The sequence below is a fragment of the Lasioglossum baleicum genome, chromosome 2, assembly GCF_051020765.1.
Source record: "Lasioglossum baleicum chromosome 2, iyLasBale1, whole genome shotgun sequence".
Classification (NCBI taxonomy): Eukaryota; Metazoa; Arthropoda; class Insecta; order Hymenoptera; family Halictidae; genus Lasioglossum; species Lasioglossum baleicum.
In genome coordinates this window covers 15,535,672-15,553,399 of record NC_134930.1, presented here as the reverse complement: position 1 = coordinate 15,553,399, position 17,728 = coordinate 15,535,672, and the positions used below count along the sequence as shown (strand labels likewise).

General features: G+C 40.2%; 1 protein-coding gene across 13 annotated transcripts in view; it reads right to left on the bottom strand.

Annotated features, from left to right (window-relative positions):
- Nucleotides 1–4,339: 4,339 nt before the first annotated feature.
- Nucleotides 4,340–17,728, bottom strand: part of Mam (neurogenic protein mastermind) — a 310,231-nt gene continuing 296,842 nt past the window's right edge. For all 13 annotated transcript variants that reach the window (XM_076444026.1, XM_076444015.1, XM_076444035.1 and 10 more), the window contains one exon: nucleotides 4,340–17,036. In XM_076444026.1, the coding sequence (XP_076300141.1) occupies nucleotides 16,798–17,036 (239 nt within the window). In that variant the 3' untranslated portion in view covers nucleotides 4,340–16,797. The remainder of the gene's footprint in view (nucleotides 17,037–17,728) is intronic.

Here is a 17,728-nt window from a genome sequence, read left to right as displayed (position 1 = left end):
TTCTGAGACACCATTAACAATTACGCTAGACAGGAATCGTAACTTGTACCAATAGAAAAATTGATTTTTTGAGCGTGTTAACATGGAAATGTCTGAACTGTTCCCGAGATTGTCACCGTGTCCGTCACGGACCGTATCCCATATGACCCGTTCTCGGCGATTTCACGCCGAGAAGGGAGAGAAACGGCTTTCCTTTGCATTCTCGATCCCCTCTCGTTCACCGACCGCGAAGAAAACGCCATAAGATTGCGCGCAGTGTTCACCGATTCCCCGTGATCCGTAAAAATCACCGTCACGTGCTTCGCCCGCTTTCTCTTTATCTAACTCCCACCCACCGGTCGCGCCGGTAACGCTATTTACAATGACCAACAAGAAAAAAGAACCGAACCGGCGCACTATTGAATCACATATCTCAAAAACGCCACACTCAACTTCATACTGAATATCTGTTCCCTACGTCTCTGATAAATTATGAGGGTAAAAATTAGTTATACAACATCTAATTTTAGAAGCCTGCCAGAATCAAAATTCCATTCTTTTTACTTTTTAACTGCTAGTAGTAAGTGCAGTAACATTTTTCTATGAAATTCCCATGTTTTGACTGGCTAAAATAATTCACGGGGACTTGTCAAAATACACAATTGGACTATTAAAAGTAGCAAAATACAAAGTAACACTTTGATCGTGTATAATGAAAAAATAAAAATTATTAAAAATAAAATATAATTATATATCTGTTGAGACAGGAATAATTGGGATGGATGATGAGCGACCGGAAGGGGCGGGGGTCTCCGGTTAGGGAAGGGGGCTGTGTACATACACAGAACATACATATGAAAGGAGGACATTGGGGCCGGAGTAGTTTTTTAAGTTAATTATTATGTTTTGTATATTTTCTCTCTCTATATTGTTTTTATAGTTTTTTTTTAGTTTTTAGTTGTGAAAACTGCAATTATGTATATATGAGATAGGCTCAAAATGTTTATTGATTTTTGAAAATTCCTATAGGTACGTAAAGATCAAGTTCAAATATAGAAGACTCATATAAAATATAGAAGATCTGGCAATCCTAGTTCCAAAGGTACAAATAAGGTTAGGGTACGAGCGGCGTGAGGAGGAAAGTCGAAGAAAGGGGCAGGTGTAAAAAATTGTAACCCTGAGGGGAATCAAATAAAGTTATGGTTATATTATTTGTTTGCAATTTCAGGAATTAGGTGTGCAGTCCTGATGGCTGCTCTACGTTGACATTGGTCCTCAAAGGGTTAATATTTCATAATAGGGATGATAAAAGTATGTTGTTGGAATAAATGAAAATGATGCTCAAAATTCAATACTGTTTTATAGTAGGTGCGAGAATGAGTTCTCTCATCAATTGAGATGTTCGACTATGCAATACAACAAGGCTCCAGTTGCACTATTTTCAAACATAATTGGTACCCCTATCGTGGGCGACCGATCGATTATCCTTCCTCACAAAGGTCAGCGAGATCCTCTCTGCGCACCATGCTCGACAGGAATAAAAATTCGAAACTTTCACACGAAAGGCTAAAAAGAAACGAAATATTGGACAGGATACAATCTCAAGGCTGCGGGCGTATAACCTGCGGTTCTTATGTCCAATTTATTCTGCACTCGCTTGGGTCGCAGACTAGATCATTCCCGAGCGATCCTCTCCTTACGCGATAACGAGGTCGATCATCGAATCCGAGTATCTATCCTTCCGAGTCGATCCCTCCGAGCTGCGGCAACGTCATCTTGCACCATTCGAAATAATTGAGGAGAGACTCGAGATGTCCAGAAAATTTTCAAACGAAATTAAAATAGCTATAAAAATAGTAGTATAAAGATAGTTCGGCATTATCTAAATTAATTATTTGGAAAATAATCGTGAAGATAATATATTGTGGTATAGGGCGAAATAAAACGCAATTTTGGGAAAATTTTGAAGTTTTATGAAAATTATGAAGTTACCAGAAGATGGCAAAAGATCATCGAACAAAATAGAAAATATTTTACTGATTAAAGTTCATTGCTTGAATAGAAAAATTGGGTTCTATTTCACCTCAAAATACTGTAATTACTTTCTTGCCAACCCAATATTATCCTATTCGGCTACGTGGCATTTGAAATAATCATTTTTTCAATTATTACACTATTTAAATTTCGAATGAAATATAATTCGATAATAGAATAATACGTATTCTGAAAAATGTCATTCATTCCGTGTACTGAAAAACAATTTTAAAAGCGAATGCAGTTACATTTTAATTATTAAACTATACAAAAATTAGCATATCGAAATTTAATAATTAATCTAGCTGCTTCGATAACCTCTACCCCGAGGTGAAATTAGTTTCTTTTTAATCAACGCATTGAAATAAAACATTAAAATTGTGTTGTGAAATAAAAGTTATATGTTCGAAGAAATTTTGCTGCAGCAAACAGGTGTTAAATATAAATGTATTTCTTCTGTTAATAATAATTTTAGTGAGTTCCTGATGATGGAACTCTGACAATAATTGTTTAATCAGATTACAGTCCAGCCAGGAATCAAATTTTGCAATAGTGAAGTAAGCAAGGAGTTAATTTCTGTGCCTGATGAATTGTTCGAACCTCTCGACTATTATGCATTCGTCCTGCTTTAAATTAAAATTCACCGTCTACCAATGGATGGGGCTGCGAGGTAACCAGCGCAAATACACCGCGAAATTTCTGCCGAGGCAAATCGAATTGCACGTCGAAGACCTCCGACCGTTCATTAATAGTCAGAGCTGGAAATCCGCGAGTTACACCGACACTGGTCCAAAGAACGCCCGAAAATAGACTCGTTTAAATCCAGGGAATCCTGAACAGGAGTAGGTTCGATTGGGTTCGAAGACCGCAAGTCAAACACCGGAAACAAACCGAGCACACTGGTCTGGGTTTCAAAGACAACCATAATGCAGAAGTAGAAGGACCGACTTCACCCATGAGTCTCGAAAACATCTGGATGTTGACCGTATATCATCCCCTACCCGAATCATCCCCACCCAAACAGCATCAGAACTAGAAATCGCAGAAATTTTTTTTTTTAAACTTTCACATACATTATGTCAATTTTTAACCGTCAACTTCAACTGCAAAATAATAATTTATATTCAATTTGACTCTGTAATACGTTCGTCACAAACTAATTTTTTCCACTGTTGAATTGCTTTACTAGATGATTGCATAAGTTCGTGCCCGATTTGAAAATAAAATTCAATGATTAAATTTTAAAAATTGGTTAAAGATTTGGTTAAATTAAAATTGAAAAATGATTAAATTTTCTACAATTAGAAGAGAATGGTGACTATATATATATATAGTCGGGCACGAATTGCACAATCATCTAATATTTCATAAGAAATGGTGGCACTAATAAATTTTTTGAAGATATAATGCTTCAAGTTGGAGGCACATAAAAATCAGATATTGAATTCTGTTTCAGAGATGAAGAAAATGGAGAACCAGTTTTCAAAAATTAAAATGTTACAAAAATGGTCGTAGAAATTTGAAAGGAAAATTGCAATGCTTTTGGTACGACTTGCCATTTTATTTTCTCTTGTAGAAATTGGGAAACTGGTGTTTTTGAAGTAGCGGAGCTAGAATATTGGTGTTTGAAACGTCGATTTTCGTCGGAAACGTGGTAACAAGTTCGGTAGCCGGTAGCACGGTAACCAGGGGCGTAAAAGTCCAGCCGGGGCCTGCAACCCTCGACAAGATCGTAGTTTCACGAGTAACTGGGACATCGAATTGACATTTTTGGAGTTTCCATCCGGGTCTCTCCGGTGTGCCTTCCCTGCACCCCCGTAATCCTTATCCCTCATCGCTCCTACTCTCGCTCCTATTCTCAGTCCGGTCTCTCCCTAACCGTGATATTGATCCTCCTCCCCTGTTCCCGTCGACTATACGCGTTAGGCTGCCGTTCGACCTAGTGTCGGGTCGTCGCGCACTGCTGCAAAACGCCTATTTTGCAAAAGCAAATTTCCCACTGATAGCCTACTCGCTGAATCGTTCAGTGACTATACCATGACAAACCATAACGACTTGATATTGATCTTTCTTCTACGTTTCTGTTGACTATACGCGTCACGTTGATGGACGATGATAAAATTATTGCAGCTACTTATAGTGACTGGCGATTTTACATTGACACAGTCAACTGTTGAATGGAAATTCTGCTACACTCAATTCTCATTATTCTTGATGATGAAATTATTAGAGCCATTTACGTGGACTGACGAATTTATATTGAAACAGCCGATTGTTCAATAAAGATTTTGCTACACTTGAAATTTAGGAATATTTTTTAGAAATATATATATATCGAATTCAAAAAAGAATAGTGGCCTAACTGTTTATGATTTTCTTAGCAAGAGATCTCTTAAACAAATATTAGATGATTGCACAAGTTCGTGCTCGATTTGAAAATAAAATTCAATGGTTAATTTTGAAGATTTGGTTAAAGATTTGATATCGAAACAGCCAATTGTTGAATAAAGATTTTGCTACACTTGAAATTTAGGAATATTTTTTAGAAATATCGAATCCAAAAAAGAACAGTGTTTATGATTTTCTTAGCAAGAGATCTCTTAAACGAATATTAGATGATTGCACAAGTTCGTGCTCGATTTGAAAATAAAATTCAATGGTTAATTTTGAAGATTTGGTTAAAGATTTGATATCGAAACAGCCAATTGTTGAATAAAGATTTTGCTGCACTTGAAATTTAGGAATATTTTTTAGAAATATCGAATCCAAAAAAGAACAGTGTTTATGATTTTCTTAGCAATAGATCTCTTAAACAAATATTAGATGATTGCACAAGTTCGTGCCCGATTTGAAAATAAAATTCAATGGTTAAATTCTGAAGATTTGATTAGATTTAGAGATTTAAAGATTGGTTAAATTAAAATTAAAAAATTGTTAAATTTTCTACAATTAGAAAAGAATGGTAACTGTATGTATAATTGATTAATAAAGTTGTATTCTTTAAAATTTAACTGATGCAATCATCTAATATTTCTTCCTTGAGTGAAAATCTTCAGTAACCAGGAACTTGCTGATAAGATAAGATAATTAATTAACAAAAAGTTAACAAAAAAAAACAAGAACTTCCTGCAACCTGTACATTGGACGGTTAGAACGTTCTGAAGATGAAGATAGTTGTAGAAGAACACGTACACTGCCACAGTGGATGATAGCCTGATGCTATACTATCGGTAGCGTGGGTCTCCAGTGACCCGGGCACCGCGTAACCGTGTTAACCTGCTCACCTGAGCAAGCCCCGACGCGTGCAGGTTAATAGAGACTCTCGTAGAGGATTAGTTTCAAGCGCGGAGAATCCGCTTAGCAACAACGGCCTCGAAGGAATCGATAATGACCGGAGTTTCGTTGGGAATCGTACCTACGGATGGGGTTAAGGCTTCCCCGTGGTAAACAAGGTGTTCTGTAACCGGTGGTCCAGCCCCCAAAACAACAACAATTCGCCGAAATCAGGAACACTTCAAAACAATCCCATTTTCAAAACAATACTTCGAGCAGAACGTTGAACCTCGCATGCTGGATGCGTTTGATGATCGTGGGAGCCTGGATCCATTCAAATTTGTGCGCGCAAATGTTTTTACGTGTCTTTGGACCCACTTTTTATGGATGAAATGAACACCAAAAAATCAGGAATACTTCAAAACAAAACTTCAAAGAGAACATCCATTCAAATTAGCAAACATTAAGTTTTGTTTACATCATTTTAGACTAATTGTACTAGCTGATAATACTAGTTGATGATTGGCTGCCATAAAATACGGGTGGAATTTAAATTAAACGTTCGTGACTCTGGTACAAAATGGACCCAAGTCGTGTCAATCGTGAATTAACTTTCCCATTCTGTCGATGTATTATTCACGTCTTATTAAAAAATCCTTAAAAAAACAGCGACAATTTTGTTCAGCTCTTATTTCTCACAATCAATGCAGACAATTTTTAATTTGTATGAAGATCCACAATCTAATTATTTGACTGCAGCAGTTCCATGCTTTTATGGCTGAATAGCAGAGTAGGGCAATAATCAACTAATATTTAAAAATGACTAATAGTCTTTTTGAATGTTAGTCATAGCAAAATAGTCATTAGTCAAAACTTTTTGATTGAGTGATAACTAAATGGCAAATAGTTAGTCACAGCTCTAAGTAATCGTTAGCTATTGCTTATTAGTGAATTAGTAGTTGATGATCAGCCATGAATCTTTAGTCATCAGTCACTATTGTGCGATAAACATACATTAAGGCTGTTCTGGAGGTATATAAAAAGAGAACAAAATTTTTGAAAATTTGACAAGATATAATTCTTACTAAATTAATGCAATTACCGATGTTTAGGTTCGATTCACTGCGCCGTTTAAGAATTATAGCAACTTAAAGTTTCAATTCATAAAATTCCACTTAAATGCCTATTTAAACCTTGAAAAAAACGCAACTAGAAACTCCAAAAAAAATACACTCAAAAACAAAAATATACTCATGAATGGCTTTCACAATATATTGATGGATTTCGAATTTCTTGTACTTTTGTCTCCCATTGTACCTCCAGAACATCCTTAATATTATTAATTAGTTATCACTAAATAATCAAAAAGTTTTGACTAATTCTGCTATGACTAACATTCAAAAAGACTATTAGTCATTTTTAAATATTAGTTGATTATTCCCTTACTCTGCTGAGTAGGTGTAACTTAACGCAGTAGATTGATTAGAAAAATGCAAGACTATCAATTAGAGTTCACTCACATGTGACTAACCTCTGGACAACGTGTTACCACGATTTTAAATCCAAAGTGGATATTCCTGATATCAGTAAAAATGTTTTCGGGATCCAGGTGCCTCGTTTCGTCGATTTTTGTTCTGAATGTACCACCAAATCCTGGTCGTGGCTAGCTTTCAAGTGATGACTGGTCCGAGTAGCACGGAGTGTCTGGCTGTGAAACGGGTATTCTACTTTCGATTGTTCTACAGCAATCGGCGGAGGGTTGAATTTTTCATCCAACCAGCGCGGCGGCCCTCTGTTTGAGAAAACGTATTCGGGGGCGGTCGCGCGCAACCCCTGCCGATCGAAGGAATCGAAGCGACGCGGTGGAAAGTTATTTACATATATATTAGGGGTAGAAAAGATAGAATGAATAAATCAATTTCGGCCGGAATATTGCCGCCGTACTAAATACTTTCGTTTATTTAGTGAACAGGACGCGCGACGGGGGGTTGGGCACGATTAAAATGCGAGAACGCGTTGGAAATTGCTGAGAATCACCTGGCGAGCACTTTCTTCGAATACTGATTAACCCCTTGCCTTATATGAAGCATATTTAATTAACTTTTACCTTGAATCCCATGAAAACTTCATAGGAACAGACATTTTTTAACACTAACGTACCACGGCCAGTGAAATGACCGGTTTCACGGATTTTATTCTATAATGATGCCTCCGTTAGAAATTATTAAATAAATTTCTTAATTGCAACACACATTGCTACAAAAGTTACGAGATTGAATAATTTTCATTTTTATTATATAAAATAATGTATAATCACTGGACAGCTGATTTTATGGATTTATAACAAAAATGGGTAGCTGTAATTTGAAACAGTAGACAGATCGTTTAAATTGAAGAGTTAATTAAAGGTAGAAATATGTTTCTAAATGGCTCTGGCTTTTTAAAACTTACGCAGACAATTTTTATTTTGCAGATTTTTCAGCAGCTGTCCAGCTGAACAAATTCTGAGGTATTTATCGAAGTGTATAATTTAATGTATGAATCTTCAAACAGTTTCACAATAAAAATAAAACCTCAGTGCAAGAAATTTAATTATCCGAGAGTGACATAAAATCTGAAAAAATTCTGAGACACTTATTGAGGTCTTTAATTAACTCTCTCTTACTTAAAAACACGTTACAAAGCTGTATAGTTCATGTCTACAATTTCACTTAAGTACCGTCTAATTGCGACATTATTGATGAATATAGACTGATCTTTATGCAAAATAAAAATTTTCTGCCTCAATTCCACCAAACAGAAGTCTAATTTCAGTAAGTTGGAAACAGTATACTGATTTAGTCTCTTAGCTCTCTTAATCGTTTCGAAATAAAATAAATGCATAAAATCAATCTCGCGACGTGAATGAATAAAATAAGGAACTATTGGACAAAAGCAAATGTCCAGTCTGGCCCGAGCTAGGACCGCAAAGGGTTAAATAAACAAGAATATTCGTGATGAGTAGCAGAGGATTGGTATAGAAAAAGAGTTCCAGGCAAATGCAACTTACTTTTAGTCTCGAAATTCCACGAGACTCGGGTAAACTCTGGATCGATACGATCGGGGTTCGTTGTGTCTGTTAGCGTCGCGATTATTTTCGGTCCGCAAATAACCGGGCGTCCGGAATCCATTGAAACGAGCGGTCTGATTTGTTGCGGGTTCGACGCGACCCGACAATTAGCAAAGTTACGGAGCTGGTAAATAGCCGCGGCCAATTCGACGTTTATAGCCGGGACCCCGTTGAACACGCGTTGTTTATTATCGAAACGCGAGGCGAGCGCTGCAGGCGACATTTACACCGATAATATTTTGTTCTCACGTGTCCCCCTTGTCTTTGGCCGCCTTTTAAAATAAACGCGATCGAATCGCAACGCGACACACACGGTCCCGCTCGCACCGCGCCCGTCAAAGAACACGGATCCGCTGGAAAAACACGCGCAGGTAACCCTCGTGCAAACGCAACAACAGTTTACAACAGCGATTTTGATAAAACGCATTTACACGAAACAACGTTCCATTGAAATCGCGTCCTGTTCCCTACCGCTCCGATGAATGTCCTTTTCGGTGGCTGTGTGCAATTTATTGTTCGGGGAAACGCTGCAATGCGCTCGATTTTTCGGGAAAGTGGGACAAAAATCAATTCGACTCGGACATTTTATTCAGTCGTGAATTATAGAATCGAATACAGTTAACAGTTGTGTCAATTCTTTTACCAATATTTAAAAATCATTTTTACTGCAATCTATTAAGCAAACCGAATTTTATTAAAATTTAATTGAGGTTCACAGTCCCTCAAATATTGCAGTTCAGTCTCCAAGAATTTGAGATTCTTCAAAAATATTTGCCCGATTTTATATAATACGGAAAATATACATAGGGATTTGTTGTAAACTGGACTGCGGATCTCTATGCAGCAAACAGAAGCCAAATAAAATGTTCCTTCTTCTTTCAACAATCGTTTTTAACTTAAAAATCGATGCTCCTAAATAATTTAAAAAATCGCACTACTTTAAATTGTAGTTGCCTGTCGTAAATGTATAAAATCCGTAGTCTAGCATAATTGCAGCATAGCAAAATCGTTACAACTTTTCACCCACTCACCCGACTCACGTGAAACACGTTCAGGATGGACGTTTTGAATGTGGTGTACGTAGACTGTTCGAACAAAAAAAAAAACGAAAGATTTACATACACTTGAATGTGAACTTTTTATTTATAAACAATGTATAATTTAAATTCTTAAAATATCCGTTTGCTTTAACCAATGGAAATTTCCTTAATAAATGAGACTGTATAATCACTTCATTTATCGGTGTACGTCCGTCTCCTGTAATCTGTAGTCGAGGCATCCATTATTGGAAAAATAGAACAAATAATAGATAACGTTGTCCTAATCGTAGTATGTATCTATGAAACATCGCGGATCACGGTATTATTAAATTATTAAATTATCATAAATCACACGAAAGCGGAGCTGCTTTCCAGTATAACATTCTTCCTTTATTTTCAATATAGGGAATCGTATAATTGGCGAAATTAAATTGGCTCTCTTCCTGGCATGTATAAAATTTATTCGGCTGGCCGCAGAGTCTTATCGACTTTCTTTTTTTAGTGCAATGATGACTACACTTCGGATCTTTATGCATTTATGACACGTTACAAATTTAATAAATACAACATAGCATTCGCATTATTGAATTTGTAAAATATGAAATATTTGTAACATTGTGTTACATAAATTGCATTTACGTTTCCTGCAATGAGCACAAACTAGATTTTTCGTTCAATTTATAGCACTATCTACCGGAAGCTTATCAATAAAATTTTCAATAACTATGCTGTACTTAATCCCGAAATTAACTATTAGAAAATCCTTGAAATCTCGCCGGTCTATAACGTGTGAATAAATATCCCATGAAAATAGAGAACTGCATAAAGATCCACAGTCTAGCAACGACATTATGTACAAAAATAAACGTCACAACTAAACAGCATATTATTAACAATATCCTTAAACTATGTTACTAATGAATACCATCAAATAAAATGATCAATACTTACATTTCGCAAAACCTGCTTCAACGAAGTGAAATTTGTCTGTACACCTTGAAAGACGCGACAAGACTCTCCCAGCCAGCCCAGTACAAAAAAGAATATTTGTAAAAACATCTGCTATAAATTATAACACGTTCAACATCAACGATCTCCACGAAAAAAAATATACGACACTGGTAGCGAACGAATTAACTTCGTTCTCCCAGTTGATTCGCTAAACAAAATTTGTCCCGAACGCATGAAAAATGCAAATTTTATTTCGAAAAGACTGGTTCTCCCCCGAGACGTTCAACGAGGGTTACCTGTACTCCACGACGAGTTTCGAGAACCTCCAGAGGAACGGAATGACAGATCGATTCCGACCGACATGTTCGATGATCGAGACACACGAGAGTCTCCGGATGACGGATTAAAGAAACGAATTGTAGGAACTCAACGCATTTTATTAATAACAGTTCGAGATTCAACATTGAACTTGTTTTCCTTGCTTCTCTCTCGTTTTAACTCTACGCGAAAATGCCCGTGTATCATATAAAGTTATAAATATTATAAATAATCGAGGTGCGTCCGTTCGGGCCGGAGGCAGCTCGACGAGAGCCGACACACCAGGAGACCATTTTTTCTTTTCTCTCAGCCAGCAATCGTCGTCATCTTTTTTTTTCCTGATCATTGTCGTCCGAGGCCGACGTTCTTTTCCTATCTAAACCGCGACGGGTCGCGAGAGAAAACACATTGGCGTCTTTGGCCGCCATTTTGCCTGCACCGGGGCGGCTACTTCCGGTTCCGAAAACCTTCGTAGTCCGAACGGGAAAGGTTCATCGTTCTCGACGGTCCAGCGGAAAACGACGTCGGGTCCTCGATGACCCTCGAACGGGATTTCCGCCGATTTTCTTGAAACTTGTCGATCGTTGAAACATCGATCGTTCAAACATTTGTTGATCGGCTGAATCAGTGTGATCGGCCACCGATTCGTGAACCCGAGGCACTGCGATTACTTTCTCTCTCTCTCTCTCTCTCTCTCTCACACACACACACACACACACACACACACACACACACACACTCTCTCTCTCGTTCTCACTTTCTCTTTCTCTCTCCCATCTCCGTGTTCTCTCTCGCCGTGTAGAAAAGAAAAAAGAAAGAAGAACGATCCACCGTTGACGATCGACACCACCGGCAGCACGCTTGTTGCTCTAGTTTCTCGTGTTTGCACGTGTGTGTACGCGGTTTTTCTTTTTGTTCTGTTTGTTTCGTTGGTCCCTAATACTCTCTCTCTCTCTCTCGCTCTCTCTCTCTTTCTTTCTTTCTTTAACAATCTTTCTGACTTTCCCTCCTGTACATCTTTCGCTCCTCCTCTCTCACTTCCTTTCACTCCCTTTCGTTCTCTCTCTTTCTCTTCGCCTTTCGTTCACGAAACCGTTTGACAAAAACAAGGAACTCGTCGGAAACCAAAGGAAATCGAAAAAGGGGAACGGAACAACGTGCGGCGACTCGTTTCTCCTCTTCGTCCTCGATTCTCTCGATCTTGCGTCTCTCTTACACGGTGTTTTTCACTCGTTCTAGAGCACCTATAACTCTCTCTCTTTCTCTCTCTCTCCTTCCTCTTTCTCTCATTCTCTCACTGTGTCTCTCACTTATATTTTGTTTGTTTTTTTTTTGGTATTTTTCTTTTATTTCATTTTTTAGATTATGTTTCGTGGCCCCAATATTTTACAAGACAATAATAACGCTCCGCCCGATGAGAATTAAAAAAAGAAACGATTAATTATACTCTCCTAATGTCGCGCGACACACCGCGTAACTCTGTCTCTCCCTCTCTTGCTCTCACTTTCGCAATCTCTCACTCTTTCTCGCAAATCTCTCTCTCTTGTTCGCTTTCGCTCAGTTTTTCTTAACCCCATTCGTTCGAGCGCGAGTATAATTATCAATATACTTATGACAAGCGAAACTCCGAATCGGAATTGTTCGTGCACACTTTCGGCGAACGGTCGAGGATATCTTTTTTTTTTCATTAATATTCTTATACTATATTCTTCTCTCTCTCTCTCTCTTTCTTTCAACCGCATGTCACTGTACATACACTCGGCCACTCCTCTGTCAAACGTTCTCCTCCCACCAGCTCCTCCCACTGCCCTCCCCCTCCCTCAATCTCTTTTAGAAACAATAGTTTTGATTAGACGAACCGTGGATTCCCGACTCCATTTTTGCTTTCTTTATCTATGGAATGTATCACTATTTGGAAGATTAGTCGCGGCGTTGAACCGGCGCCGACGAACCTCTCTGTTCCACCTTGAACCGTTCCTCTAATGCTAATCGATCACAGAAGAACTCAGACGTCCGAAAAGTCCAATTAAAATTGTCTTCGCCACTTGGCTCGGCCCCGCCCATCGCTCCGCCTCTCTCGTCGTGTCGCCAGTGGCGTGCGAGCTCCGCCTGCTGCAGGCGGGCACTTGGTAGAGATGTCGCGGGAGTGGGAGGCGACTTAGGGCGGTCCAACGCTTGCGTACCGCCTCCAGAACGCTCTCGGCGCGCCTCTTAAGCTCCGGACACCGTTCTATATCCTTTTCGAGTCGGTTTTCACGATCGGAACGGTCCCAAAGGAACGGGAGACGATTCGTCGGGCCGCGAACAACATCCGCACCTGACCGTGATTATTTGTGTGCAACTTCCTAGACGGCGACACAGCACACTCTCGGAACTAAACTGAATAAATACGCTCGATCGAGGAGCTGTGCTCTGTCGCCGGGCTTGTATCTCACTCGTCCTCATTCACCCCCTCTGCTCGCTCGTCCCACCCACTGTATCCACTCGCCCCGCCCCTTTTTCTCGCTCTCGAATATAGCATTCGCTCGTCTCGCGTACCAACCGTTATCGTCAATTACTATTATCATTAATAATATTCACCTATACCATAGGGTTCCTTAATTTTAATCGGCTAAACTTTGCGAACTTATCGTCTCGAAATTCCTCTTCTAAACTTGTATACTTATGTACAGAGTCAAGGTTCTTTTTTTAACTTATCCCCGGGACAGCAACACTAACACCGCGTCCTTAGGAAGGGTTCTCTCTTTCATTCTAACTATCTTTCGCTCGTTCTCTCTTTCTCTCTTTCTTTCTCGTTCATTCTCGTTCTCTCTCTCCTCCTCTCTCCGCAACCGTCAAACACGAACCCTATATTCGAGGTGACCGATCGATCGGGCCGAAACCACGGCCCGCCAGGCCACAAAATTCATCGAATCGAATATATATCTCATAATTGACTTTCTGTTTAATTGTAGAATACGCCGTGTCCGCGGCATCGTTAAATACACTACGTTCTAGCCATTATTATAACACTGCTGAATCAAACCTTCCGGTGGAGGCGTGCACACGGTCGAGCCACGGTCCGAGAGAACGCAACAGCAAGTTTTCGACCGTTGTTGGAATCATTGAACAACGACGATCATCGATTCAACAAAGTCCAGACTACATGTGGACGAGCTTGTTCGTATCGTCCGTTGCCTATGCGTTCAGAGGACCAACGCGTGAAAAATCAAGAGCAGAGTTCGTCGTTTCGCGGGGAGTGCCCGTCGAAGTCACCGGCGCCGGTGTCGTCGACGCGTGCACTCGAGAAATTGATCGATCCTCCCCTGGCTGGCCGCGATTCCTCGACGAGGGAGGATTGAATCGTCGCAAAAATACCCGGGACTCGAAATGGTTCTCAAAATGTACCGTCTCGCACTGGTTCGTTGTGAACGTTCCGAATAAAAAAGTCGCGAAGTGGCAGCAGCTCGAAATTTCTATTCCTCGTAACAGCGGATCAAAGATTGCGATCTATCTTTCGGTTGTGGTTCCTATTTTGCATTTTATATCGGTTCTATGATCTTTGTTGTTTAGACTCGACGCGAATTGCACTGCCCCCGTCTGTTTTATTGTGACCGTTCCATATAAAACAGTCGCGAAGAGGCTTTTTCCTTAACAACTGACAGGAGGAATAGAAATTTTGAAGTACTGTCTGTTTTCTACTATCACCGCTACTTCTTCTAGCCCGTATTGGTTCCGAAAAGGTTCTAGAATTGATTGTTTATTTACTGTCGATGCGTTCAAGTTCATTCTGAGCTCCTAGTGATATCATTAATCCTAGTGATCTCTGTCGGACGACATTTCACCACGATAACATATAATATATACATAATATGTAATATACAGATAATACATAATTTTTTACCTCATGTTAATATTAGTGAAATCAATCGACGTATACTCAAGAAGCAAAAAGACCAATTCGTTTGGAATTTTGACTTGCGCCACGTTCATAATTACCGGCACTCTTTAAGTAGTGACAGAGCATTCGATCAATTTTTAGTATTTCCATCGAGAAAGATGACGGTCAACGTTGTCAATAATCAGCAGCAGCAACATCGATTACTTAAAAAATCGATGCAAGAACCAATCCAAGAACCATTTCAAGTGACTAAAAATTTCGATTCGTTGCAACAGTGACTTGCAATAAATCTTCGTCAGAACCGTGTCAAGAATCCGAAAATTTTCACAGTTTCCAAGCCCCGGGGAAAGAACACAAGAGCCCAGTTAGATGGGGGTGGGGGGGGGGGAGGGTGAGAACAAGAACAATCGTCGGCGAAAGAAACGAACAATCGGCGACTATAACAACGGCCGCGACTATAATATGAAAAAGATATCTCTTGATCTGCCACGCTGTCGACCGTGCGCCGTGTCCTCGAATCCTCGCCCCTTCATTCCGCTTTCGATCGGTTTACCGTTAAGAAATTCAATTTTACCTAAAAACGTGATTGCCTAGAAAGAAGAGTTCGCCAGCCTGTGAACTAGCTGCCGAAAATGCACTAGGACCGGTCTGATGGACACGCGAACCGGTTAGAACCGGTCGAATCGATACGAACCGGTCGAGAGACCACCCCTTTCGTGGGGTTCGTGGGGGTGGATCGGAACTTTTCGCTATTCGTTACTATATTACACATTCGATCGCGCCCATCTCGAAAAACGCACCCTGACGGCCGAAAAATCGGCCAGCGTCGCCTCGGTTTCGGTTCCCGAAAAACATTTTTTCGATCGTCCTTTTTAACCTACAATTTAGGTAAAAATACTCCGCGCACTCTTTGGAAGAGAATAACTTCTTTATCCCGGTACTGGTTAACTTGGGGTCTCTCATGATGCCAGTAAAATCATCTGGACTTCTTCTTAATATTTTCGTAAATTTTTAAGTAATTTTCACGAGTGAAAATTAATTTGAACAAATTGAACTTTACCTTCGAGGTACTTCAAAAATTAGGCTACTAGCTGATGTCTACTTTGTAGATGTCCATTAGCTCACGTACGATTGATCTAGTTTGGATCTGACCCTCGGTTGGACCCGATTTAGATCATAGTTAATTAATACTATCAATAGTTAAATCTTTCCGAGTCCTGGAGGTGACTCCGGTCGTTTGATCTTCTTTGGAAAAATGTAGCCCGCTTCAAAGACTGCATGGAGACTTTTTCGATCTCATAACTGATTTGTTCTTGCTGATTTCTCTCGACTCTCTACAGTCGTTTCATTCGTTACGATCGATTTGATCTACGTCATTGATCTCGAAACCGAGTCGACGCGCGATTGGGTGTCCCCACCGGTGGGGGACGACTCGAAATCGATCTCCCCCGGTCTCCGGGTGTCTGTACAGTAGTGCCCACTTAAATTTGCAAACTTTGGGATCCGGATGTCGAATTCTTGCGTCATAACGTAGCGTTTCTCTTCGAAGAATCGACTCGAGTACAGCTCGACAAAGTAAGAGAACCGTAAACGGATGCCGCGAGCGTAGAAAATAAATGTGCAATAAACAAAATTTCATAAGTGCTGATTTTTATCTTTTTAAAAGGGAGACACCGCTGGAATATTGTGATTCTTCCGATTAAAAAGAGTCCAAACACGACGCAAATCGATCTAATCTTATAGACTTCATTCATAGTATTCATACTATGTCCTTAATTTTGTTATTTACATTAAGTCTACAAAACTAGTCGTATTCGGGTCGCGTTTGAACACATTTTATAATCGAAGGAATCTCGACAATCCGCTGGCACTATGTTTGAAAATGTGAGACAACATAGATTGAATTTGAAATTTTTCTTATCGCATGATTACCTCGTGGCGGCACCTCTTTGAAGTCTGTCTCTTCTCCTCTGGTAGCTTTATTCGTTTTTCTTGTCTACCGAGACTAGCCCCCGCTGAGCTCGAGGCACTGAATGGCGGGGGAAGAGTGGGGGATGGGTCGTGCAACTTTAAGTGTAACAGATTTAGTGAAATTTAAGCGAGCACTACTGCGCGTGTCGCCGGTTCTCGACCGGTTCTCGATCCAAGAACAACAGCCCGGAGGAGTGACTTTAGATCCGATTTCCCGAATGGACCGCCCGCGAGGCGTGGCCTTACAGAATATCGAGGTTGAAGCTCGCCGTCGAGTCGAGCGAGTTCAGCAGCTCCTGGGCGCTGAAGTTCGACGTGTCACCGGTCGGCAGGTTCTCCAGGAATTCGAGGCTGAAGTCCGCCGCGGCGGCCACTGACGGGTCCGTCGTCGTGACCGGTGGTTGGGCATGCTGTTGTTGAGGAAGGCTGCGCACACCGGGGCTGCCCGCCCCGTATTGCTGGTGCGGGTGCAGCGGCGAACCTGAAAAAGGAATCAGCAAGTGTTATTCGTTGTTTGTTGATTCACTGACTCGCCTGCTTATCCTGTTATATGTATCGTTCATTCACTAGTAGATTGCACGCAGAAGCACTGTGCGCTACTGGAAAGAAGGCTAGTGGGCGGCACAGGGGCGTGGCTAGCCCCTCGCTCGCTCCGCCCATCACCACTTCTGACGCTCCCGTACGCCCAACAGATACGCGAAATAATTGGTTAATGTCGAATTACTTTCGCAAATTAAATATTCATTGCTTCAATTATTAATTTATGAGAAAATATAGTTACAGACACGATATCATTATTGACTTTGTCACTAAAATGGAATTTTCAACACTTCGTCCTACATGCGCAAGCTGATTGAAAATGGCAGATGCAAATGCGAATAGTTGAAGACTGAAACCACAGATTTCGTAACAGTAATTGATACCGAACGCAGCTCCTCCATCAATTTAAAAAATTTCCCACGGCCATATCGGAGGGAAAAAATTCATGGAAATCCAACTTGAATGAAAACGGGATTCGCCGACCAGAATACCTCCCGATTAAACGTCGCGGAATACTTTGAATTCGTAATAAAGTATCTGAAATATATACGATTCGAGAAGCGATTTGGAAATGTTGAATATATTAATTCGTTGTCTCGATAGCGTGCTTATTGGCAGGTTGTCGAGTGTCCT